The sequence below is a fragment of the Protopterus annectens genome, chromosome 4.part0, assembly GCF_019279795.1.
Source record: "Protopterus annectens isolate FY-2018-M chromosome 4.part0, PAN1.0, whole genome shotgun sequence".
In the NCBI taxonomy this organism is placed as follows: Eukaryota; Metazoa; Chordata; order Ceratodontiformes; family Protopteridae; genus Protopterus; species Protopterus annectens.
The window spans coordinates 1,206,480,137-1,206,507,381 of NC_056733.1; the positions used below are offsets into that span (position 1 = coordinate 1,206,480,137).

Sequence of the window (27,245 nt, forward strand, 5' to 3'; positions counted from 1 at the left end):
GATGGGATTTGGATTTTCTGAGGTGCAGCATGTCCATTAATTCCGGGTTGGACATGGCTTCATACGTCAGGCACAGATCGCCTCTGAACAGGCGGTATGCCACTGAGTAGAGATGGAGTTTCTTTAACCGGGCAGCATATGGCATCTGTTTGAGCCCTTTGATCCTCTTGGTGAGGTACTTTTGGGGTCTTTCCAGTTGCTGCAGGTGTCTGGTAAGGTACATCCCAAAAGGGACATTGTACTCAATTATGGGCCTGATGAGGGATGAGTAAAGAGGCACGATGACCTCCCTGATCTAGATGTGAACCCCTTCATGATTAGGTGGGCTACATAAAATGTTTTTCTAACCACTTTGGCCACGTGGTTGTCAAATGAGAGATTGCTATCAACTTGGGTCCCTAGGTCCTAATTACTTCTTCTGTACTTAATGGATTACCACCTATGTGGTGCCGATCTTCGGTTCCGCTTCGTTTGATCTGGTTCATCATGATGATATCGGTTTATCGTACGGTGGCGAAACTGCGGTCGGTTCGTCAATCAGCGGTTTGAACGGATCGCCAGCAATGGTGGATCTGGTCATCTTGGTCCAGCTGCAGTTAAGTCGATGGTTCCGGTCAGTGAACGACGCGGAAGATATATCTCTGTGTTTGATTCGCGGCGGACGTCGTCTGTTTGGCTCTGACATCGGACCATTGCCACCTGTGGATCATGTCGGGGAAGACTTTCGCTGTACCCAAAAGCCTGGCAATGTTTAACACAAGACAGGTGGGGTACGGTCTGTTATATCCGGAGGTTACAAAATTCCCTTCCATCAACCCCTTTACATTCAAGGAAGACCCTTCCAGATGTTCCACCCAATCTGAAGGAGCAAACAGTAATAGAAGTTTCAAAACTGCTAGAAAAAAGAGCCATCCAGGAAGTCCTGGCAGACCAGCACGGATCCGGAACTTACTCAAGGTTCCTTTTAGTACCAAAAAAGACAGGGGTCTGGATCTCAGCAAACTAAACAGGTCTGTTTAAAGAACAAAGTTTCAGATGGTCACGCTACAGTCCATTCTACCCTTTCTGGGTCAGGACAATTGGATGTGCTCGATAGATCTTCAGGAAGCATACTACCATATAAAGATGGACAGGCACTCCAGGAGATATCTTCACTTCCGGCTGGGGGCCAGTCATCATCAGTTCAGAGCTCTGCCCTTTGGTCTCACCACAGCCCCCAGGGTGTTCACCAAATGTATGGCAGTGGTCATGGCTCACCTGAGGCATCAAGGATTCCAGGTGTTTCCGTATCTAGACAACTGGCTCCTTACTGCTACCACCAGGCATCAACTCATACAAGCACAGGACTACACAATCGCAATCTGCTCCCAGCTCGGCATTACAATAAATTTCGAAAAATCTGCCTTGTTGCCCTGTCAATCTATCACTTACATAGGAGCAGACTTAGACACAAGGGATATGTTTGCAAGGCTACCACTAGAAAGGGTGTCCGCAATCTGTCAGCAGGTACAGGTTCTGATGCAGAGCAAAAGGATCCAAGTCAGGTGCTTCCTTCAAACTCTGGGTTCCATGGCAGCAGCCATTCTCCTAATCCCACTGGCGTGCTTTCGTATGAGAATTCTTCAGTGGCTTCCATTTACGCAGTGGTCTTTCCAAGAGCTACCCATGACTTACATGATCATGATCACGGATGCATGCAAAAGGCATCTTTCTTGGTGGATGGTCTCCACACTAGTTATTCAGGGCAGACCTTTCATACAACCCCCTCCGGTAGCCACAGTGATGACAGACGCCTCCCTGATAGGGTGGGGGGTCATTATCTGGGCAGGACAGTCCAAGGCACGTGGCAACCTCACGAGTACCATCTGCACATAAATGTCCTGGAAATGAGAGCCGTGCTCCTGCCGTTGCAAGCTCTTCAACACTCTCTTCCTTCTGGGACCATTGCTATTCAAATGGACAACATGTCAGTGGTATGATACATCAACAAGCAGGGCGGAACCAGGTCCTACCCCCTCTGTCAAGAAGCACTCAGACTTTGGCAGTGGGCAATTTCCTCCTAACGTTTTCTGATTGTGATGCACATCCCCGGGAGATCCAACGTCATAGCGGACAGGCTCAGCAGAGCTATTCTCATGCCTCACGAGTGGTCTCTGAATCAGGAAGTTGCGAATCTTGTTTTCCGCAAATGGGGATAGCCTTGCTGCGATCTCTTTGCCACCCCTTCAACAGCAAATGCAGCAACTACTTCTCCCGCTTCCGGGTCACACACCCAGAGACGCTCTAGTCCACGATTGGCCCCAGGGACTTCTTTATGCCTTTCTTCTTTTCCCCCTGATACCCAAACTTATACAGAAAGCAGTATCGTTGGGTTGCAAAATGATCTTCCTTGCTCCCTACTGGCCTCGACAGATATGGTTCCCATTCCTGCACCATTACCTTATAGGTTCATACTAAGCTATCTGCCCTAGGGCATTTATAAGCTTAGCCAGAATGTGTTTGGCTTTCGCCACCCATTTTAAATTTATTTTGCTATGCCCTTTTTCGAGGTTAGTATACTGAGCAGTCTAACAGTGACACAGAAGTGATACCCGGGGTAAACCTACGATCTCCCATCCACACATCAAGATTCCTCTTGAAGAGAGTCAATGAGGGACTCTACCTAACCTGGACTGGGATTTTATTCCAGAGTGAAGGGAGCCTCTGGGTTATGAATCTGTCCCTCCAGCATGTCCTAGTTATTTCAGTGCTGAGGTTCAAGTCTCTCGAGCGTGTAGCTCGATGGGATTTGGATTTTCTGAGGTGCAGCATGTCCATTAATTCCGGGTTGGACATGGCTTCATACGTCAGGCACAGATCGCCTCTGAACAGGCGGTATGCCACTGAGTAGAGATGGAGTTTCTTTAACCGGGCAGCATATGGCATCTGTTTGAGCCCTTTGATCCTCTTGGTGAGGTACTTTTGGGGTCTTTCCAGTTGCTGCAGGTGTCTGGTAAGGTACATCCCAAAAGGGACATTGTACTCAATTATGGGCCTGATGAGGGATGAGTAAAGAGGCACGATGACCTCCCCTGATCTAGATGTGAATCCCTTCATGATTAGGTGGGCTACATAAAATGTTTTTCTAACCACTTTGGCCACGTGGTTGTCAAATGAGAGATTGCTATCAACTTGGGTCCCTAGGTCCCTAATTACTTCTTCTGTACTTAATGGATTACCACCTATGTGGTAATTTGTGGGCACTTTGTTTTTGCCAAAGGGGATGACTATACACTTTTTGGCATTTAGCTTGAGGCCATGGCTCTGGCACCAGTTCTATGAGGCCCTTTTGGAGGATGCTTGTGTCAGCTGGAGAGTCGATTATGGCGCCCAGTTTGCAGTCATCTGCGAACTTGGTCAGCCACAGTCCTTTTCCGTGTTGGCCTGTACCTCTGAGAAATATATACTGAACAAGAGAGGTCCCAGGACTGAGCCTTGTGGGACACCACTTGTAACTGGTTTGGAGTCTGACATGGCTCCAGCAATTCTAACCATGTGGGTTCTGTCCTTGAGCCAGTTTGCAATCCATCTAGTGACATAGGGGTTTATATTTAAGCTGGTGAGCTTATCTATAATGCCCGAGTGGGGTATTGTATCGAAGGCTTTTGCGAGGTCCAGGTAGGCTGTGTGGACCACCTTCCCCTCGTCAATGGCCTTGGTGACTGTTTCAAAGAAATCAACCAGGTTTAAGAGGCAGGATCTGCCCTTAACAAAGCCGAACTGGGTAGGATCCAGTGTCTGTAGGTCCCCAACATCTTTATTTATGAGGTCCATGATGATCCTTTCCATAGCTTTGCAGACCAAGCTAGTCAGGCTTATGGGGCGATAGTTTCCAGGATCCGTTGAGGCACGGCCTTTATGGAGAGGGACCACTGTTGCTGTACGCCACTCTTTGGGCACATATCCTGTAGTAAGGCTGAGATTGAACAGTAGTTTTATGTTTGGGTTTAGCTCTTCTTGGAGTTCATGTAGGACGCAGCCCGGGACACCGTCTGGTCCCATTGATGCTGTGTTTTTTGCTTTGGAGAGGACAGCTCTTACCTGAGCATCTGAGATGTCAGGGGGGCAGCACTCTGCTGGGATAGATATTTGCCCTTTTGGTGGGAAGGGGGGGGGGGGAGTTTGCGCTGAACCTGTCAGCTAGGATGTTGGCAATGTCTGTGGGTTCAGTGTATTTTTTGTCATTTTGGACTAATTCTGAGCATATCTGGGAATTACCACCCAGGTTCCTAACATAATTAAATAAAGCCTTGTGATTATCCTTAGTGTCCTGTGCAATTTTTCTCTCGAAGCTGGCCTTAGACAATTTTATGAGTGCCCGTAGTTTTTTGCTAATACTGATCAGTGATGCCTTCCCTTTTTGGGATCTTGCTCTATCATTTAGTAGCTTCCTCCTATTGTATAGTTTGTTTATGGCTGGGGTCCACCAGACAGGACGTCTGCCTTTGGAGGATTGGGTCTTGGTTTTATTTGGGATCGCATGATCCATGCATTCCTGAAGGTGTTCATAGAATGCGTTTATAAAGGATTCTGCGGTCTGGGCCGTATTTTCCACAGGCCCGGGGGCTTTGAAGGATTCCACCTCGGTTTTGAGGAGTGTGAAATTTGCTTTAGAGAAGTTTTTCACTGTGGTTTTCTGGGCAAGGGGTGGTGTCGGGATGTGAATATCCAGTGAGATTAGTTTACGGTCTGATCTTACCAGTAAGGGATACAATTCTGGGCTGGAGCATAGAGTCCCCATGTTGGTGATGATCAGGTCCAGTATGTTTTCCCCTCTTGTGAGAGTGGTAACAAGTTGTTCCATAGCATTTGAGTTTATAAATTCTAGGAACCTTTGGGCTAGGGTGTTGGAGCTAGAGTAATGCTCCCAGTCTATGTTTGGGTAGTTGAAGTCGCCCAATATAATGGTGTTTGGAGAGACCTTCATATTTTCCAGTGTTCTCAGAAAGGCCGAGTGGGGTTCCTGGGTTTGGGAGAGTGGTCTGTAGCAGGCTATAAACTGGAAGGCAGTTTTACCCACCTTTAGTTGCACATGGATAGTCTCTGATGCCTTGTGCTTTGACACCAACCTGGAAGTGTGGGTATCTTTGATGAATATCGATACTCCCCCTCCTTTCGATCAACCCTGGACTCTGGACCCAATTCCAGACCTCCTGGTTCATCAATCAGGTGGGTTGCATCAATCCCTCAAAACTCGCCAGCTCACAGCTTGGTTGCTCCACTTCCAACCTTAGCCAGGCTTCCCAGCATTTCCCCAGCAGTCCGTGACATTATCGTCTCCTCTCACAAGTCTACAACGATGAAAACTTATGCTACCAACTGGAAACGTTTTTCTTGTTGGGCAAAGGCTAGGAATGTGGATCCCTTTTCAGTCCCAGTCAATGAAATCCTGGAATTCCTAGCTCAACTGTTCCACTCCGGGTCCGCTTCTTCTACGATCAGGGTACAAATGGCGGCCATTTCTAACTTTCATGTTGGTTTTTCGAAGTCTAACATTATGTCTCATAAGCTCTGTAAAGCTTTTTTGAGAGGGACAACTCTTCTTAGGCCTCCAGTGAGAGATCCCCCTCCTCCTTGGGACCTTAATTTAGTCCTAACCTCCCTAATTCTGCCTCCTTTTGAACCAGCAGCTTCCTGCTCTATCAAGTTTCTATCATGGAAGACACTCTTTCTGGTAGCTATTACTTCAGCCAGACGCATCTCCGAACTTCAGGCGCTATGTGTTTGTCCTCCATACTTGGTTTTTCATAAGGACAGGGTTGCTCTGAGGACTAATCCTTCATTTCTCCCTAAAGTCTGCTCAGAAAATAATTTAAACCAATCTATAGATCTTCCTGCGTTTTTCCCTAATCATACCAACAAGGCAGAGTACAAACTACACCAACTGGACGTTCACAGGCAATTGCGTTTTTACCTGCATGGAACTAAAGAAGTAAGGAAGTCAGACCAACTATTCCTCTCTTATGCCTTGGGAAACAAGGTCTCCCAGTTTCCAAGATAACCTTGTCCAGATGGTTGTCACACACTATTTCTTTCATTTATCAGTTAAGAAACAAACAATTAACTATTAAACCGAAAGGTCATTCTGCTTGGGCCTTGGCCACCTCTGTAGCCTTCCAGTCTAGGTTGCCCATGGATTCCATCTGTGTAGCTGCCACGTCGGCAAACCCTCATACCTTTATTTCTCATTACAAGTTGGATATGGTCTCCAGGAGCAGAGCTGACTTTGGTTCCACTGTTCTGAAGAGTCTGTTCCACTGAGCCACCCAGGATTTTAGGTGCTAGGGATGCTGTCCCAATCAGCAAGAACGAAGGCGAGGTAGACAACTTAACATAAAGAAGTTATGTACCTACCATAACGTTCCATGTTAGTTGTCTTCATCTTGCCTTCCTTCTTGCATCCCACCCACCATCCCCCTGTCCTAGTGGATCGAGAGGAGTTTTTCTGTTTCACTGGCTGTGTGTTCTCTTGTCTTCTCTATTGACTTAGAGAATATGGCAGGTATAGTCAACTGATTTCTTGACTTGTTTATTATGTTGTTATGTCTGGAGTTAGCTATTTCAAATGAGATCTGGGTAGCTTTCGCTAGGCATTATGGGATAAGGGGTAGCCTCGAGCCAGTAAACAGCTCTTGAGCTATTGAAGATGGCCGAGTCGGAGCCGAGGATCGGCTCCGATCACAACCCGCAAGAAGGAAGGCGAGATGAAGACAACTGACATGGAACGTTATGGTACGTACATAACTTCTTTTTTTTGTTCAATACAGGTGAATAGGTTTCAGAGTCCTATAATGTACAAGACGTAATGTTAAAATATTCTGTAGATTCAAAAAGCACCATATCTCCCCTCTTATCTGGTTCATTATGCAGAGAGTCTTGTCATTTCTCAGAGACTATTAGCAGTTTTCTCTCTCTTCTTTAAGTTGGAATGAAAAAATGAATTGCTACTAGTAGACTGTAAGATATAAATATCTTTCAGTAACTGCTTTCTCGAAGATATTTATTAAAGAATGCAGTGATGAGTTAAAAATGATTTTTTATTAACTAATTCCCCTTTTCTGGAGGTATTTATCTGTCTGTATTGTGACTCCACAAAATAGAGGGCTAAATTTAATTTTCTAATAAAAACATTTCAGTTCCACTAGGGAGTCAACTACATTAAACTGTATGGAAGGTACAAATTTCAACCTTTTCTGAAAAACTGTAAAATGTTCTAGTGTGATGGGTCTGTCTGTATAATTATTAATATTATGTCATCAAAAGAGAATATAATACCATTTTCATGTTTGTAAATCCTTTCTGGTGCTTCATTTACTAGCTCCAGTACTTTGAAAAATCTCGTCAGGGACCCTGTCCTGAATCAACCTGTCTTTTGTGGCAATTTGCTAGCCTTTCTGACCTCCTTGAGGGAAAAATATTGTTGCGGGAATAACTAAAATGTGAAGTCCCTTCATTTACCCCATGTTCACCATTATTATATTCAGCTACATTGCATGCAGCAAAAGTCACCTTATTCCTATTGAAAACCCTATTTTTAATGGGGTGTGCCTCATTGTTTGCATACTGCTTAATTTCTCTCTAATTTTTATTGCTTTCATGTAAAGGCTTTAGCATATTTTTTTCTCAACATTAGAAACAACTTTAATATAAAATCCTTCTCATTGCTCAAAAATTAAGTCACTGTTAAATGTTTCAACCTGTTTAAGTAACACAGTAATATAGATTTTATTGTACCTTGTAAGCATTTCCATAACTTCAAAACCATGCCTTTCAAACATTTTTATAAATTCCCCATACATTTCATCAGTCATATCCAGTCCAAAAGAAAATGTAAAAACACGTAACCCTTGAGGCACAATTTGTATTGAAATGGCTGAAATGTGGAAGGGCTGAGAAAGTCAAATCTCAAACTCAATCCACCCACTATTTACTTTGGGCAAACTTTATACCCTTTCTGCCCCTGTGCTTTAAGTAAATATTAGGGGCATCCAGTCTTTTCTGCATGTATTTTAGCCTGCACAGTGACTACTCTGAAGACAAGTACTTCATTGTCCTAGTTTGTAAATGATAGCCTTATAGTTTGTAAACCCTCCTCCACAGACATCCACCTGGTCAGCTTTCACTCTGTACTTAAGCGATACTGACATTTACTCTTACTGGTCTTACTCAAACTATTTCTTTCTCTTATATTTTCTTAGCTTCTTCTAGAATTGCTAGTCCCATTATTTATATCTTCCCATCTTTCTTCAGTGGAACTACATGTGTTCACGGACGTCACCCTTGGTCTCCCTTCCTTTCTTATTATTAAACCACTTTCAGCTCTGAGCTAGTAGTTGTGCACAATCATCATTGACTAAATCACGCTTGTGCACAATCATGATTGACTAAAGTTTAGTGTGACTCAGCTGTCTCTTTAGTGTGTTTTTATTTTTCTGTATAACTGCCCCTGAAAGCAAATCAATATGTATGTAACAGTGAAGTCTGCAGTTTGAACGCCAGTGTGGGCTATATTTTTATGTAAATTATAAATATTATGGGAGCCTAAAACAAAAAACTTCATCCACTATTTTGTTAGACCACATCAGTCCCATTAGTACTTTCAGCTGCGCTCCATTGATTATTGTCTCCCTTCCTTAAGTTTGTTTCACCTTTTCCCCAGATGCTTGTGTAACCACTTTCAGTTATGAGTCAGTATTTCTCCATGGCTGCAGCCCTGAATTCTGGCTTACTTTTTCTCATTGTTTTGGGAATCTGTGAGGTGGGATGACCTTTGGACTTTGCTTTTCAAAGTCCATAGAAACCTCCTTACCATTACACAGTTGTTCAAATAATCAAGTGCAATTTATTTTACTGTTATGTATCACCATTGGTCAGGTCAGTGTGATATTGGACTCGCTCTCCTACTAAAACTTTGTCTTAGAGCAACAATGTCAAGACTTTTTGTGGTACAGACGCCTTTTAAACTCATTGTTCCTTTTAATTATCGTTCTCAGCAGATATCACTGATTGTTTTTCTCTGTCTCCTTGCTAAGTTTTCAACTGACTTCACTTGCCGTTGCTAATGCTCTAGCTCACTCCATTCCCCTATCTTACCCCCAGGTTCCCACCCATCCCTCTTACTCTACATTTATACTTCCATAGTGCCACCCATAGTTTCCTTAAACCAAATCCCATTGTATACCTCCAAAAGGAAAACAGTCAAAATGACTCCCGATAGTAGCATCCACTCTAGTTTACCTCCCAAGACTCTCACTCAAACTGTCCTATTCCTTGTCCCCTATGACTATCACATTGCATCTCTACAACCACCCCAGTACCCTCCTAACATTTTCTAGTCCTAATTTATAACAAAGATAAAACCCAGTTTAAATGCCCCTAACTCAGATTATTTTACTATTCCTCCTCACTTGACTTGCCTCTACCACCAGTTATCAAATCCACCTCTTTCATATACTTAGGACCTCAACCAATATTCAAAAAAATATCAACATCTACCCAGCCTGTCTTTCTCCATAACGTCCTATCTCTACAAATGAACCACATCTGATTTATTTATCTAGAAATATCTCAAAACTAAGCATCCAAACTTACGAGCAAATACCAAACCAAGACCAAAATATAACTGGCCACACTCTTTCTTCTGTAAACTATCATTACAAAAAATTAGCAGAGATATTCACCTCAGCCCAGCTCCCACTGTTCATAAAACTTTCACTTCCGACCCCAAAGAAAATCAGTCACCTAACACCTCTCAAAAAAAAAAAGGAACCTAAACTCACCTTACTAAATATGAATCTAAGAGGGATGTGCAATAAAATCCATGACATACATGCTTACCTTGACACATACACTCCTGATGATGTAGTCATAGCTTCTGAAACCTGGTTAAAACAGAAATAAAGGATAATGAGATCAACCCCCTCCGATGCAATATACTCGGGCATGTCAGACAAAGCAAGGGTGCATGTGGTGTAGCAATCATCTATACAAATTCCCTAACCAGCACCTTACTCCCACAGGAAATGCCCAGATTTAACAAAGCTGGACATCTAATAACACTCCTAAAAGTCAGCAGTAGGAAGACTATATGTATAACGGCAATTTACATACCATCAGAGAATAACATTGATATTGCTGAAAACCTGCTGTTTTAGATATCCCCACAAATTAACTATTAAACTATAATACTTGGAGACTTAGATATAGACTGGCAATTATAAACTCCACTAACTCCACTGAATCCATACATTTATACAACTTCAAATGATTAATAACCACACCCACTAGAATCAATAAAGCTTCAGGGAGACACTCAACATTAGACTGGATTCTTACAAACAAAACCAGACAAACTGACAAAAGTAGGCTGCTTCACAGATGGCATTTATGACCACATACCAAAGTATGCCATTAGAACTCACCAAACCCCAGATAAACATATTATCTATAATCAGATATGAACTACAACCAGTTGCAGCAAATATATTTTCAGTGAAACACTAAAACAGTATAACTGGGAGGTACTTAGAACAATGCTACTAGATACAACCGTAGAACACTTTAATACATTTACTTACATATGTTACATAATCTAGCACCATTACATAATAAAAGAGTAAGGTCCAATCCCGCACCATGGCTAACAAAAGAAACAAACAAACAAAAAAAAGCTCATGATGAAAAGGGCTAAAGCCTGGAAAAAAATGATATAACAAAATAACTCAAAATGCCTTCCAGCAATTTAGACATCTTAGAAACCTTGCAAAACTCCATGTCATACAGGAGAAGCAAACATACTATACAAACCTACAAGACAATCATCAAAACAACCTTCAATTTTGGTCCAGTACCCACCTCACTCATAATGAAGTTGCTCCTTAAACTAAAAACTACTGCATAGCTGTAGACCAATTACCATCACACTACCTAAAACTGGCCACAGCAGTCAGTCATCCCTGTGTCCATACTAATTAATAGATCCATGACAGAAAGATATGTCCCATGATCACTGTGGAAAAATTCCTACATTATACCACTGCACAAAGGTGGCACATCTGCAGAGTTTAATAACTACAGACCAATAGTGATTCTCCCCCCCAAAAAAATATTAGGGAAATCCATCCATATGCAGTTGATGCAGTACCCAACGTCAAATAACCTGCTATCAGAAACACAACATGGCTTCAGGCCCCAGTACAGCACCACTATTGTTCTACTACATTTTATCAATATAATTATAAAACGACTCCCCATTAATATTCCAAAGCATGCACGTTGTAAATCAGACTTATACTAATGGAAAAAGGTCCAGTTGCCTGGACTTTTTCCATTAGTATAACTCTTTTTTTTTTTTTTAACAGCAATGGAGAATGGAAGAGCTCCATTGCTGTTATCTCGCTATGTTAAACGAGTTTAACATAGCGAGATATCTTAAAAAAAAGCAACGGAGATCTTCCTTTCTTCGTTGATTTTTTTAAAGCTGTCTCGCTATTTTAAACTAGTTTAACATAGCAAGACAGCTTTAAAAAAAGCAGTGGAGAAAGGAAAATCTCCATTGCTTTTTTTAAAGCTATCTCACTATGTTAAACTCTTTTAACATAGCGAGACACGTTTTTAAAAGCAACAGAGTTCTTCCTTTCCTTTCTCCGTTGCTTCCACACACAGTTCTGATGTACTGCATAACCATACGCATGTGCAGTACATCAGAACTGCCACAGAATACTAGACAGCTGCAGAAGGGCAGCAAGGAGCCATTATTTAAGAAAAGTAAGTATTTTTTTTCTTAAATTATATCATTGTATAATAGCAATAACCCACTTCTGGGTGTGGGTAATGCTGGATTTACCCACAGTTGTCTTTGTTTGGCCACTCGGGCTTCGCCCTTGTGACCACACCACACCAACTGTGGGTAAATCCAGCATTACCCACACCCAGGCGTGGGTTATTGCTTATTATACCATGACCGCCGAAAAACGTGCACGCTGATTGGCCAGCGTGCCCGTTGTAAATCGAGTTATACTAATGGAAAAAGGTCCGGTCGCCCGGACTTTTTTCCATTAGTATAACACTTTTTTTAAAACACTGTCTCGCTATGTTAAGTGGTTTTAACATAGCGAGACAGCTTTAAAATAAGCAACAGAGATCTCCGTTGCTTATTTTAAAGCTGTCTCATGTTAAACCCATTTAACATAGCAATGTTAAAACAACGGAGAAAGCAAGATCTCCGTTGCTTTTTAGTGTTTCGCTATGTTAAATGAGTTTAACATGGCGAGACAGTTAAAATAAGCAACGGACATCTCCGTTGCTTATTTTAAAACTGTCTCGCTATGTTAAACTCATTTAACATAGCGAAACATAAAAAGCAACGGAGACCTTGCTTTCTCCGTTGCTTTTGACAACTCTGATGTACTGCGCGGCGCGGTACATCAGAACTGCCGGATGCCAGACATCTGCGGAAGGGCAGTAAACAGGCATTATACTATGCCATTATTTAAGAAAAGTAATAGTTTCTTTTCTTAAATAATTTCATGGTATAATAGCAATAACCCACTTCTGGGTGTGGGTAATGCTAAATTTACCCACGGTTGGCTTTGTTTGGTCCCTCGGGACCAAACCACGCCAACCGTGGGTAAGTTTAGCATTACCCACACCCAGGCGTGGGTTATTGCTATAATAAACCAAAATAAAGATAGTCTGCTTGTGTCCACTATTTTCTTAGACTTGTCAAAGGCATTTGGTACTGTCTTGTACCAGCAACTGCTCATTCAACTCTTCTCAATAGGACTTCCACAGTACTCCTTTTTGTGGTTTATTAGTTATCTATCTGGAAGGCAGCAGGCCTTTAAATGGCAACAAACCTACTCATCCTTTCAACCAGGTAATACAGGTGTCACTCAGGTTCTCTGTCTCAGGTACTTTCCAGTTTTATATATTTTATTAATAATCTCCACACCTCCACTCAATGTGCTAGTGCAGAGGACTCAACATTAATATGTGCAGCCTCAACAATAAATAAGCTCCAAGGCATTACCCAGAAAGCTTTCTCCTCTGTAGAAACATGGCTTAGAGAATCAGATCTGCTACTCAACCCCAAGAAAACTCATTTATTGCTTTTTACCTCAAAAAGTTGCCAAAATCAAAAGCAATCTTTTAACCAAAAGTCAGCAAATAATGCTGTCATTCAAACTGTGACGTATAGTAAACTTCTAGTGTTAGTCTCAAATGTGGCCAGCACATACTGTACACCATTAAATCTGCACACCAGAAGCTTTGCTGCCTTTATAGGATCAATGGATTCCTCGCAGATACTGCAAGAAAAATTCTAGCCACCAATTCTTAACCATTGATTTTCTGCATCAGTCTTTTCAGAGCCAAAGATTTTACACAAGAACCGATGGTTGTTACTAATAGCCAAACATGTTCTGGTTGACCTGATCTCTCAGCTGTGTAACAACACTGAACAAATTTGGTTAACTGGGTTGTGATTAAGTGGTGGTCACATGAAAGACTATAATGTTCATCCATAATCTACCACACACATCTGCTGATATAATCAAAATCTTCTAACTACAACCGCAAGTTATGGTAAAGGAAAGCAGTATCATTATGCTTCTTAACCTCATCCTGTTTTTTTTAATTTAAAGTCCCAAGTCCAAGTAACAGTCCCAGTTAAAGGCACAGCAGCAGCTGCTATGGTTCAGTAGACTCCTTTGAGGATGGCTTAACTTCGCAGTCCAAGTAACAGTCTTGGACAAAATTAAGAAAAAGACAACAGCAACAACTTTTCTGGTTCAGTGCACTCTGTGGAGGCTGTAATTTCAGACCCAAGTAAAAGCTGCCTTTCCTTTTAATGCAGCTTCTAGAATGTACAGGCAGTGCTACTCCATCATGTGGTTTAAAAATGTATGATTATATTACCTGCTTGCTCAACTGGAGTCTGTAAACTGTGTGTAACTTGTAATCATTTTGTGATTTATTTTACTGTATTTTCTACCTTGGAGCTTTTCTCCCCGGGCCTCTGCTGAAAATGGACATGTATCCAGTCGGACTATCCCGGTCAACAAAAAAAGTAAAAGCTGCCTTTCCTTTTAACACAGCTTCTAGAATGCACAGGCAGTGCTACTCCATGTGGCAATGCATGTTTTCAAAGAAACAGTGAGCACATCAACCATAAGCAATTCCATATTAATAAAAGGAGCCCATTCCAAATCCTACACATTAAATAAAATACACAGCTATTTTACATTTTTAAAATGCGTAGAGTTATGACAGCTTACAGCATGCTATAAATACATTAAAATAAGTATCACACAAGGATGTTTAGACTAGACAACATCTTAGGACTTTCTAAGTGAGAGTGGTAATCATTTTTTTTTTCTTTTAAGCCTAGCAGTGCTGTGGCGGTTCTTTATCTGCAGAGGCAGAGTTCAAAAGTGCTGATGTGAAGAAAGAAAGACAAGAACAAGGAGAAGTTTGCTTCTGAAGGCTTTTGAGCCCTCTGTTGAAATTTATAGGAAGATACGAGTTGGAAAACAAGAACATTTGAGATAAATCAGCCTTTCCTTTATTCTACTTTATACAAGTGTTTTACAGGTCAGCAAAGTATCCTTGCTGAGCTTGCACTAGGTAGCAGATTACCAATGCAGATTCAGCAATTTAGGAAGACTGTTGAAGATAATGTACTGTTGTTGTTGAATGAGCTTCTGTTTTTGCACCATCTGCTGGTGTTGAGCACCATCTTTTAAAACCCTTAGAGTTTGCTTCTGTTTTTGCACCATCTGCTGGTGTTGAGCACCATCTTTTAAAACCCTTAGATTTTTTTAAGTGCTTAATCCAAGGAGACTGTGAAGATGGAAAATATGCACTAAGTATATGTAATGGTATGTCCTAGGTTATTCTCCAGAAATAATTGGCACTTTATTGCATGCCTAGCCATCTCCATTCTCCAGTCAAGCTGTCCTTTGGACAAGACTTAAGAGGTCACGTCTGCCTGAGATGGTGGTAACTCAGGTGGATGTTAACCCCTTGGCACCTGTCAAAAAAGAGTACGGGGAAATTCTTTTATGTCCTAGACAAATTTCCCACAGTAGTAAATAACACATTGGGTCTTCCCTGAAAAGAGGCATCTAGTACAATGGGAATAATCTGGTCAACAAAGGGATAAATAAGTTTATATCTGAGACATAAGAAAAGTATAGCTGACTTTCGTCTACATGAAAAAGTAAATAGCAATCTAAATCTCTGTATAACCTGTCTTAAGGTACTAAACCTTAGGGTTTCTTGTGCCACTGTCAGAGAAAGGTCTGTTGGGATATTGCTTCCCTCAGACTGGGCAATATCAGCTGCAGAGCTCAGATATGAAACTCCTTATGTGTTTTATTTCCTCCTCCTGCCTTTTTCTGGGAATACTTTAATAGAATAGTATGTCGATCTTGTATATTTTATTTTTTTTTTGAAAAATTGATTTATTCTTTAATGTGATGTATCTTGTAGTAAAAATCTTATGATGTTTATTTTAAGCTCCTTGTGAGTTTTTGTGGGGTTTTAACACCCCTGATGTGGTCATAGAACCACACCTGTACATAGATAAGGGTCAGATACATCCTCTGGGGATATACCATTGCCTGCTACAGATATGGGAGAACCAAACTCTTCTGCAGGGGAATTCAGGAATGCAGAATCTGTTGTCAGTGTTGACACTTTTCCTCTAGATGATTCTCCCAGTAGTGTAGTGCATAACAAAAAGAGACAGAAGATCCACCAGGTGGTGTGACAACAGTCTCTGTCTATTTTTTCACATGAAATGATAGATATGGCTAGATCCATTGTGCAAGCAGATGATTATGGGGTACATACTTGGGTTATATGCAACACCGGTGCTTCCACCACAGATTAGTCTGCTAAGAATCCTCATATTGAAGGAGATCTGGTGTCTGAGGACTCTGACCTGTCTGAATCTGATCAGTCAGGTTCCTCTGATGATGAACAAGTACAGGTACCCAAACAGTTGTTTTCTTTCTCTCAAATGTTAACTAGATTTAGGTTCATAGGTTCATAGGTTCATAGGTTTATACTAGGCTATCTGCCCTAAGGCATTTATAAGCCTAGCCCAAATTATTGTGGCTTACACCACCCCTTATATGAAAAAATACTGTGCCCATTAGTTTGTTGTGCCTCTGTCCAGCAGTGACACAGAGATGGTTCCTGGGGTAAACCTACGATCTCCCATCCACAGGTCTAGATTTCTCTTGAACAGAGTCAGCGAGGTGCTCTGCCTCACATGGACCGGGATTTTATTCCACAGCATAGGGAGTCTCTGGGTGATAAATCTATCCCTCCAGCACGTCCTATTTATATCCGTGCTAAGGTTTAAGTCGCTTGCTCTAGTGGTTTTGGTGGATTTGGATTTTTGAGGTGGAGCATGTCCATTAATTCCGGCTTGGACATGGCCTTGTATGTCAGGCACATGTCACCTCTGAGCAGGCGGTATGCGACTGAATAGAGCTGGAGTTTCTTCAATCTGGCAGCATATGACAGATTTTGGAGTCCCTTTATCCTTTTGGTGAGGAACTTTTGGGGTCTCTCCAATTGCTGCAGATGTCGGGTGAGATACATCCCGAATGGGGCATTGTACTCGATCATTGGTCTGATAAGTGAAGAGTACAGGGGAACAATGACCTCACTAGATCTGGATGTGAATCCCTTCATGATCAGGTGGGCAATGTAGAAGGTCTTTCTAACCACTTTAGCAATGTGAGTGTCAAAGAAAGGCCACTGTCAACCTGGGTCCCCAGGTCCCTGATAACCTCTTCTGTGCTTAGTGGATTGCCACCTATATGGTAGCTTGGGGTTACCTTGTTTTTCCCGAAGGGTATGACTATACATTTTTTGGCGTTTAACTTCAGGCCATGGCTCTGGCACCAGCTATCTGTTTCCGTGAGTCCCTTCTGAAGGATATCCGTGTCCGATGCACTTTCCACTATGGCGCCCAGTTTGCAGTCGTCTGCAAACTTTGTCAGCCAAAGTCCTCCCATGTTGGCCTGTACTTCTGAGAAGTAGATGCCAAACAATAGGGGGCCAAGGACCGAGCCCTGTGGGACAACACTTGTGACCGGCTTGGAGTCTGACACAGCGCCAGCAACTCTAATACATAGAGATGTATTCATCTGCGAGTTGCTGCTGTCTCCAAGATTTACAGTGTTTGTCATCTCTTGGAGGATGAGGCCCCACACACTGAGACCTTTTGTCCAGTAATCCCAATGTTGGAGGATTTCTTCAAGGAAGTAGTTCCCTTCTCTTTATTGAAGCTTTGCCTAAGAAAATATTTCAGAAATTTAGATTGTGTTTGGACTTGCCTGACCTCCAAGCCCCTTTGTCAGCAGGTCATACTTTGGTGTCCACAATGACTTTTGCTACTAAGACCATGTCATCTTCTAACCTAGTTCCTCAAGATAAACTTGGCAAATGGCTAGAATCTCAGTGAAAGAAGCTGGCTTCAGCCAGCACGGTAGCTTTTAAAGTATTTAACTACCAGTGTTTTATGTGGAAGTCTGTGTTGAGATGCATGTACAGTTTAGATGAGTTTACTGCATTGTTGCCTGCAAAGCAAAATGTCTGTTTTAAAGTTATCATCACTAATGTTTCTCAGATGGCAAAACATACATTAAAAAGTGCTTTGGAGGAAGTTGATTACTATTTCTGATGAGTTAAAAAATAAGATGTTGAATGCTCCTCTTGAGTCTGATTGTGTGTTTGGTGCAACAGCTAATCAAGTCCTTCAACATTGGGATGATAGAGGCCACTTTGCTCTTCTAATAAACTACTGGTTCAAACATCCAAATCAGCAACTCTGCTGGGGGCTCTCTGTTTGCTAACTCCGTTTGCAAAACTTGGAACTCTTATCCTGCTGATCTTACTCTTGAACCCTCTGTTACTCAGTTCAAAAAAGCCTCAAGCTGTACTTTAAAACTTACTGGCCATGTCCTTGTTCAAAACCCAACTAGATCCTCCTCTGTAGTCTATAGTCATGTTACATTGCCTAGTCTATTTGTCAACACTGGTTTAAAATTGTATGATTATATTACCTGCTTGCTCAGTTGGAGCCTGTAAACTGTGTGTAACTTGTAATCATTTTGTGATTTTTACTGCATGTTCTACCTTGGAGCTTTTCTTCCCGGGCCTCCGTTGAAAATTGACATGTATCCAGTTGGACTATTCCGGTCAACAAAAGTAAAATAAGTAAATAAACAGAGGTAAATTCATGCAAGGAGTATTGAAAATGTTCCATATTCCCAAGTTCTCCTCCTTTAAGCAAGATGACTTTTGGTGGCCTAACAAACAGAAGTCCCAAATGAATAAGAACCAAGGAAATAAAAGGAAATAACTGGACAATTCCTCCTCCAAACTGAGCAAGAAGGGGTCCTTTCCTAAAAAAAGAATCTCCCCCTACCAACTTCTGACTATGTCGAGGCACCCAGCTTTATCAAGTCCTCTGTTGGGTGCCTTATCTCTTAAGTTAGCAGTCAATAAGGAGGCCTGGCTTTCAGTGGTTTCTGACAAATGGGTGCTAAAATTGTTGGTAGGGGTTACATATACTAATGAAAAGACCACCTTCCTCCATTCAGGGAGGTTCCCCCTCAGCTGCCTCACTAGACTTTGTTATTCTTTCCTAGTCCCCAGCAAATGCTGGACACAAGGATCATAGAACCGGTCCTTCCTTCAGAAAGAATGAGAGGTGTCTACTCTAAACTTTTTTGTTCCCAAAAAAGAGCGGCCTTGAAGGCCAGTGTTGGACCTTTCTTTTCTGAATATATTTGTCAGGGTCTCCAAGTTCAAGATGCTCACCCTCCAGACAGTGCTACCTCTGTTGCTGGACAGCTGCTTCATGGGGAAAACGGACTTGAAGGATGCCTATCACCATATCCCTTTTGCTCATTGCTTCAGAAGGTATCTTTAGTTTTCTGTACTGGCATTTGGTGTATCCACTGCACTGTGAATGTTCACCATTTGCCTTGCTGTAGTTATGGCCCAGGACTTTGGACATTTACGTCTTTCCATACTTGTTCAACTTGTTGATCTGTGCAAAATTTGCATCCAGGTGTTTGGAATCTCTAAAAGAGGCCTTGATCTTACTCCCCCATCTAGAGTTCAAGCTGATCCTACTAAAGTTGTGTCTGATACTCTTGTAAAGACTCGTCTTTCTGGGGGTGCTTGATTGACTACAAAAAGAGGATGGTCTTTCTGGCCACAAAAACAGGTTGTGTCAAACCAGACAGTTTCTGGAGTTCTCCAAGAGGAATATCAACCTGGTGAGAGAATTTCTAAAAATTCTTGGACAGATGGTGCCCATGATTCTCATGATACCACTAGCCCATCTTCACATGAGAAAAATGTAATGGTTGATCTGCAATTGTTGGACCCAGAATCTCCATTTCCTGGAGTCCCAGTTGCCGATGCTGCCCTTCATCAGACAAGAATTACACTGGTGAATAGATCATTTGATTATCAGTCCAGGGCTTCCTTTCTCCCCTCTGGTGCCAGTACAGTCTGTCTAGACAGAGTCATCGTATTTCACCTGGGGAGCTTTGTCAATAGGATGCAAGTTCAAACCACTTGGGGGCCCAAGGATGCACAGAAGAACATCAGTATCAAGGAGAAGTTGGCAGTGATTCATGCCTTGAAAGTTCTTCACCACCTTTGGACTCCAAGTCCTTTTCTAGTGGTTACAGACAACACCACAGTGATGTGGTACCTCAGCAAACAAGGGGATATGAGGTCTTACCCTTTGTGCCAGTTGACAGTGATAGCATGGGAGCAGGCTTCTCTGTATTTTCTGATTCTTCAGGTATCATACATATCAGAGCAGAATATTGTGGTAGAGAGAGATTAAGCAGATCCTGGGCAGACCCACATGAGTGGCAGTTCAAGGCAGTGGTGTTAAAGGATGTAGTCCAAATGTGGGAGACCCCTCTAATAGATCTGTTCATCTCCTTTCATAGCAGACAGTTGTAGAAGTTCTGTTCGACATCTTTGCAGCCATGCTTGGAGGGCAGACAAATTATCATTCCCTTGGACAGGAATGTTCCTGTATGTTTTTCCATCATTTCCATTGATTCACAAAGTACTTCTGAAAGTTCAAAGGGAAATGTCAAAGATCATGGTGGTGACCCCCTATTAGCACAGGCAGCCATGGTTCTCCGTGTTAATGTTACTGGCCAAGGGAAATTACCACAGACTTCCTCACACGGTCTCAGGGGTGACTACTGGTGCATCCCAATTTGGAGAAACTTCAATTTGGCAGTCTGGGTGATTCAGTCTTGACTTCATTTAGGTACTTGTTTCATGAGGATGTGTAGCAGGTGTTCAGGGAGGCCAGGAAAACCTGCTACTAGAAAAATCTTTGTTTACAAGTGTTTGAGGTTTTCTAAGTGACAAACTCTGGTTTTAAACCACTGCTTAAATGACATCTTAACCAGTCCTGGTCCTGCACATGCTTCAGTTTACAATACTTTCCTAATACTCATCTTAAACAGAATACTCTCAACCTCTCACTGAAATGACAAAACAATTTTTATCCATAACTGCTGCCTGTACAATCCACTAGGCTGCACGTGGGCTTTCTCTTTAGAAACTTTCACTTCTGTAAAATCTTAGAATGTATAAATGTAACTACTGTTTGTGTATAAATCCAAATAGAAGTGTAACTACTCTAAGTATATCTGGAACACAGAGTATGATTTTAATTTATTTATTTATTTATTTTTATTTTACATTTGTTAACCTGGGGAGTCTGAGCCGAAAAGGCCCATTTTCAGCAGAGGCCCTGGGAGAAAAGCTGCACATAGAAAAATTACAGCTACATTAGATATTTAGACATGATCAGTATACACACAAATTACAATAGACATGTTTTTACAGTGGTATGCAGCACATCAACAGTTACAGTGGAGAGAACAAACAAGAAAATATTAATTTAAAAATAAAGATAATTAATAGATTTGTTGTGTAAGCTGTAATTTGGAACATAGGTAGAATACATACGTAGTACACAGTTACAGTACATACATTGTACATTAGCCAGTGTTTGAGAGTACGAGTGAAAACTATTATCAAGTACTCTAGGATTAGTATGTGAACCTTATCCGCTGTTATAATGCAGTGTAAGCAAATGGAGCTTTACTCCCCGGGCCTCTGCTGAAAATTAGTATTACCCAGTCGGATTTTACCAGTAAACAAAGGTAAATAAAATAAATAAGTGGTGCTAAAATGGAAACAGAAGGTCTGTTGAGGTTAATATCCAAATGGTCTTAAAATACTTGTGTGAGCTACTTCGGCATGGTTTATCATATGCATCCACTGAGGTGTATTTAGTGGCCACCTCTGCTTGTCTGATGATGGATCCTCTTCTTTCTGTCTTCTTCTCTTTTGATAAAACAGTCCATGAAAGGAGTATAGATATGAGACCACCTCCTTCATAGGACCTAAATTATACTCTTGGATAATTTACCTTACCACCTTTTGAACAGGCAGCTCATAACAATTTCACGTTCTTAACATGGAAAACTGTTTTGCTTATTGCTCTGATATCTGCAAGGTGAGTTCTGAACTGCACATTCTCATGGTGGGGCAACCCTGTCTGGTTTTCCACAGGGATAAGGTTGTTTTGCGCACTAATGCTTATTTCATGCCAAAAGTGGTCTCAGAATTTACCCTCAATCGGTGGGTCATTATCCTTGTGTTCTTTTAACCTATGAATAAGGAAAAGGGGATACTTCATACCTTGAATATGCACAGGTAGCTCAGGTACAGGTACTACCTTCACAGAACAAAGCTCTTTAAGAAGACCAAAAGGCTTTTTGGTTCCTTTTCTGGAGCAAAGGATAGTCAGCCTGTCCCTAAGTAATCCATTGCAAGTTGATTGTCCTCTTGTATTGTTGTTTTGTTACACCCACCATGGAAAGGTGAATCCAGGCAAGATAATGGCACATTCCACCAGTTTGGGCCAGTTCCTTTATTTATATCTGTAGGTAAATTTAGTTTACAGTCACAGAGTTAGAGTTGGTCAACAAAACTACATCTAAACATATGACATACAACACGGTTAACAAAAACATCAAGGAACAATTAAAACAAAAACCTCTTAAAGACCAGGAGTTTACATCCTGTATCATACATCTCCACGTCCTGTATCTCACAGCTTTACTAGTTTAAAGTGTCGTCATTATACCCATCTATTCTGCATTTTAGAGCAGATATTTTCAGTCAGGCAAAATGTTGGGATTCAAACATGCTACAAATGCAGATTATTCTTTGAGTTGAACATGTTTGTTATTAATCTGAGCAATAGGTACTGGAACAAAACTATTCTTATACTGTTTTGTTTTACATATTGGGAACAAATGCATTCTTCCAGATGAAAGAAGTTGAAATTCAACATATAATGGATGTAAAACATCCTTCAAAATTGAACCATTTATTTTTTCCAGTCTTGTAGAATATAGAGACATAAGGTTCAATTGTTGTTCCCAGTCAGCTTACTAGAGCATTTCACAAATCAGATCCATTGAATTCTTACTTTTCAAAGACAAATGTCCATGCCATACTACCAAAGAAAATGATAATATTGATTCAGTGAAAGCACGATAAAATAAAATCATTTTTATTTGTATGTAAATGAGACAGTTTTTGCACACAAAACAATTTTTGATGTTTTTTTCTACACACAGCTTCACAGTTTTCCTCAAAATTCAACTTTGAATCTGTAATTGTCCCTATATATACGATTGTATATATAAGACACATTCAACCGACTGACCCTTTATAACTGTTATTTCATGTGTATGTGCATGTTTTCTAATATCAGTTATCATAAATCTTTAGCTTTAGGTATGTTTAATTGAAGACAAGACTCATCACACCCTTTAACAAAATCAGTAATAACCTGACCATGACTGTTCTCATTATCTGTAAGCTGACTGATTACAAGAGCATCATATGCATATTTCAAAATGGTCCTGTTTTCATGCATACTCCTACATGTTTATGTAAAGAATAAACAAGGGCGCCGAAAGTACACAGCCTTGTGGGGCTCCAGTTAAAGAATACATTTAATCAGACAACATTTTATTTACTCTCACTCTTTGTGTTCTGTTAGTCAAAAAGTCTAAATTCCAGACCATAAGATTATTGTTCAAGTCAAGCTGTTCTTACAATCTGCCACTCAAAACATGTGGTTGAATCATGTTAAACGTAGAAGAGAAAAATTAGCAAACAGAAGTCTGACATGTGACCCATTGTTTTCCAGATGTTTAACAAGCAAGTTAAGCAAGGTAATTGTTGCATCCCCTATACCTCTACATGGCCTACAGGCAAATTGCATAGGATCGAGCACATGCCCTGTTTTCTTTAAAATTTCTAACTTTATCACCCTTTCAAAAGTTTTCATTAAGACTGATGTAAGATCTACATGTCTGAAATCATTAAGATTTTTTGAACATTATAATTTCAAAATTGGAACTACGACCGCATCTTTCCAAACCGTAGATGCATGCTGTGTTTGTAATGATTTATTAAAGAAATAATACACAACATAATTCTCTTGCACATGTTTTAACTACACAACCACAAAGATTATCAGGTCTGCCACTTGTCCTTAACTTAAAAGAAATGCCTTTTCTACCTCTTTTTGATCTGTCCTAGAACATCAGTGATCATATATATCATTACTAAAATCAGAAGTATCAGAATGATTGAAAAAAAGAATTAAGGGCATTGGCAAAAATCAAAATTTGTATACCAACCATCTAAAGATGATCTGGCCACTATTATTTGATTTCTGAATACCTGCTTAGTTTTCATACTAGACCATACAGATCCAAAATTGTTTGCAACCATCTTACCCTGTAACTCAGTTTTATATTTTTATTTTGCTCTTAAAACTTCTATTTTCAACTCTAGTGGCTGTATGCAAATTGAACATATTTCCACCCTTAAAAACCTTTTTCTTTTTCTTTAGACTAGACTTAACAAATTTATCTACCCATGGCTTATTATTTGAGTAAATTTTGCTTGCTTACGTTGTACAGTTGTATCCCTGCAAAAAGCATTATAAGAACATATCACATCAACAAAATTGTGCATACCATCACCTTTTTTCTTCAGTCCCATATTGTAAAGGAGCAGACAAGTATTATACAGATAACAACTTGGTCCTGTGTCCATACCTTTTTGAAGCACTCCAGACTGGATCCTTTTTCTAGATCCAGACTGCACGTTGTGAGAGCTGTTCTCCAGGGGCTCCTGGACCCTTATCCTCCCTCCTCCTAGGTTGGATAAGCTTTGCGAATCTACCCATGCCAGTAAGGCACTGTGTTTGTTAAACCTAGCACAGTTGCGCGAGTCCCATTTACATGTAACAGTAGATGTTTGTGGAACACACTCCTTTGCTGGCAGTAACCTCCTTCCATCCCCCTGTTGTTGGATGTATATAGTTGGGTGTTGGAATTGCTGCTGTGCTTTGGTTCAGCAACCTTTTTGGTCATGTGTTTGTGTGTGGTTTGTTTGGAATAGCAGGTATTCACAAAGCTTATGTTTCCATCTGCTTCTCCTGTTGGATCTAGAAATCTGAAAGGGTCCTGTCTGTTAGTGTGAAGGGCTATCCTGGTCCTGCCTGGTGACTGGCTCTTTACACTTGTAGACAGCCAGTAGGAGGACTTCTAAGCTTTGACAGACTGCCAGAGGGAGGGTAGCAGGACAGTACCTACCCCACACGCCAGAAAGGCATTGTGTTCTATGATCATCTACCCCACATGCCAGAAAGGCAGTGTGTTCTATGATCATCAACAGTTACAGGTAAGTGAGACTTACACAGCTGTGCTATCTCTGGCACACTGCACATGCCAGAGGAAAAAGGAGAGAAGGTGAGACAGAGGGAACCCCCTCATTATTATCCTGTCAGATGGACATCCATCCAAGGGCTTCTGTTTTTATATCTCCCCTCTCCCTTCTCATGTCCATCACAGGCACTCAGTTGATCTCTTAAAATACTCTGGATTGATGTGTCAGATCAGATGCAATAGTATTAAGACTTGGTCTGCTCTGTGACAGTTTACAGATCACCTTTACCTAAGGTGTTGGGGCACACTGACCCCCCCCCCCCCCCCATATCAGATTAAACTGAAAAGCTTCATGAAGGACTTTCGTGTACCAGTAAATATGTAAGTTGCATGATGTTCATGTATGTTGAGTAACTGTTTTTCAGAGGCTGAGGAAATGTTGTAAATGGTGAACATGTATAGAAAAGACAGCTTGGTATTTTTATTACATTAACATCTGCCGAATTTTATGTATTTATAAATGTTTTAATTGTTTATATTTTCACTTTGCAGTTTGGTATTTGCCACTCCACTTTGCTGTGCACTTTTCCCACAGAAGAGGTAAGCAATATAATTTGTAAGACTTATTGCTGAAGTCCTGTTTTATTGGAGTATGATTACTGTAGAAACGTTTTATGCTTTGGCACCTGTGTTTGGCTGGCTGATCTGCATAATTTTGGGCCAATAAATTATGGCATTATATCTTCTGCCCTGCTTCATTTCATGTTGTGACTCCCCAGTGCTTCTGTTTTGCATAATATATAAAGTAACTGCTTTAAGATAGAGGTATGTATGCACTGCATTGCATTTTCACCCTTTTCCTCAATGTTTTTAAACCCTTGTTCCTAACGTCTCTGTTTTTCTAGAATGTCGTTACTTCATTAAGAATTGGCTAGTAATCATAACTGGTAATTTGATACTTATCTTGAACGATGATATTGCAGGGATCATGTTTCATCACTGGCAGATTCACTGAACACATTTATGCTGGGGCAAAAAAAAAATGTAATTCATGGGATAATTCTGGTGAATTTTATTTATTTATTGGTATTTACTAGGCTATTGATCTTTGAGGATCTTTAGAAGCCTACCACTCCATTCCCATGGTAATTATTAATCCTTATTTTTTCAATACGAATCTACAAAGACAGGCTACACATGTATATGTTGGTTACATAACATATTGTCACTGTCCATGAGGGTCATTGTAGCTAAACCAAGTGTGAATTTGGGGTTACCCATTCCTTCATCTAAATTAATATTGAATAAGTACTCTGCTGTATTTGGAGGGGAAACTGTTTCCATAGAAGTGGTATTCTCTGTGATCCCTCCAGCATGCTGTGTTAATTTTACAAAGCAGATTGAGTTCCCTTGAGCAAATGTTTCTGATTCCATTTGACTTCTGAACATGTAATAGATTTACTAGAACAGGATCATTTAAGGCTGTATTCGCAACGCAGAAGCCGCCTCTCAGTAGCATATATGATGCCGAGAAGAGAGCAAGGCTTTGTGATGGTCTGCATATTTTTTGTGATTTAGACTTTTAATTTTTTTAGTGAGGAAGGATTGTGGTCATTCCAGCTGTGATGAGTGTTTGGACAGGTACATACCAAAAAGGGCATTATGCTCAGTAATCAGCCCAATGAGTAGCAAATACAGAAGCATGAATGTAGGCACGGTACCCTTCAGTATAAGCTGTGATCAAAAATTACTTTGTACAATAGTAGATATATGGTGATCAAAGGACAGTTCATTGTTAACATAGGTTCCCAGCTCTCTAACTATGGGATCAGTTTGGGGAGGGGGTGTCAGTGTGGTAGTTACAAAGGGAGTCATGCTTGCTGAAGGATACAGTTATATATTTCTTGCCATTTAGTTTTAGTCCATGGTTTTTTCACCATCTATTTTTTTTTGTGACAGCACCTTTTGTAGGATTGTGGTGTCCACTAGGGAGTTTATGATGGCACTAGGTTAACAGTCATCTACTGATTTGGTCAGCCAGAATCACTTAGCATTAGCTTTGACCTGCAAGAAGTAAACACCAAAGAGAAGTGGCCCATGGACTTGAATCCTGGGACACTCCACTAGTGACAGATATTTTAGAGGAGGTAGAGCCACTCATCCCTTTCCCCATTGTTCCGTTTGTGATCCAGTTTTCTACCTTGCAAGTTACATAAGGGTTATCATTTAGCTGGGAGAGTTTATTTATGATGCCTGAGTTTAAGCTGGTGTTGAATGCCTTTGCAAGGTCCAGATAGGCAGTCTTTACTGATTCGTCTTTGTCCATTGCCTCAGTGCTTTTTTAAAGGATTTAACCCGGTTAAGTATGTAGGA

The 27,245-nt window shown here is 40.9% G+C and overlaps 1 protein-coding gene across 1 annotated transcript in view; it reads left to right on the forward strand.

The window, feature by feature from the left end:
- Positions 1 to 27,245, forward strand: part of SFXN1 (sideroflexin 1) — an 800,283-nt gene that overhangs the window by 702,605 nt on the left and 70,433 nt on the right. The window contains exon 10 of the mRNA XM_044069135.1: positions 25,425 to 25,472. Within this exon, the coding sequence (XP_043925070.1) occupies positions 25,425 to 25,472 (48 nt within the window). The remainder of the gene's footprint in view (positions 1 to 25,424; positions 25,473 to 27,245) is intronic.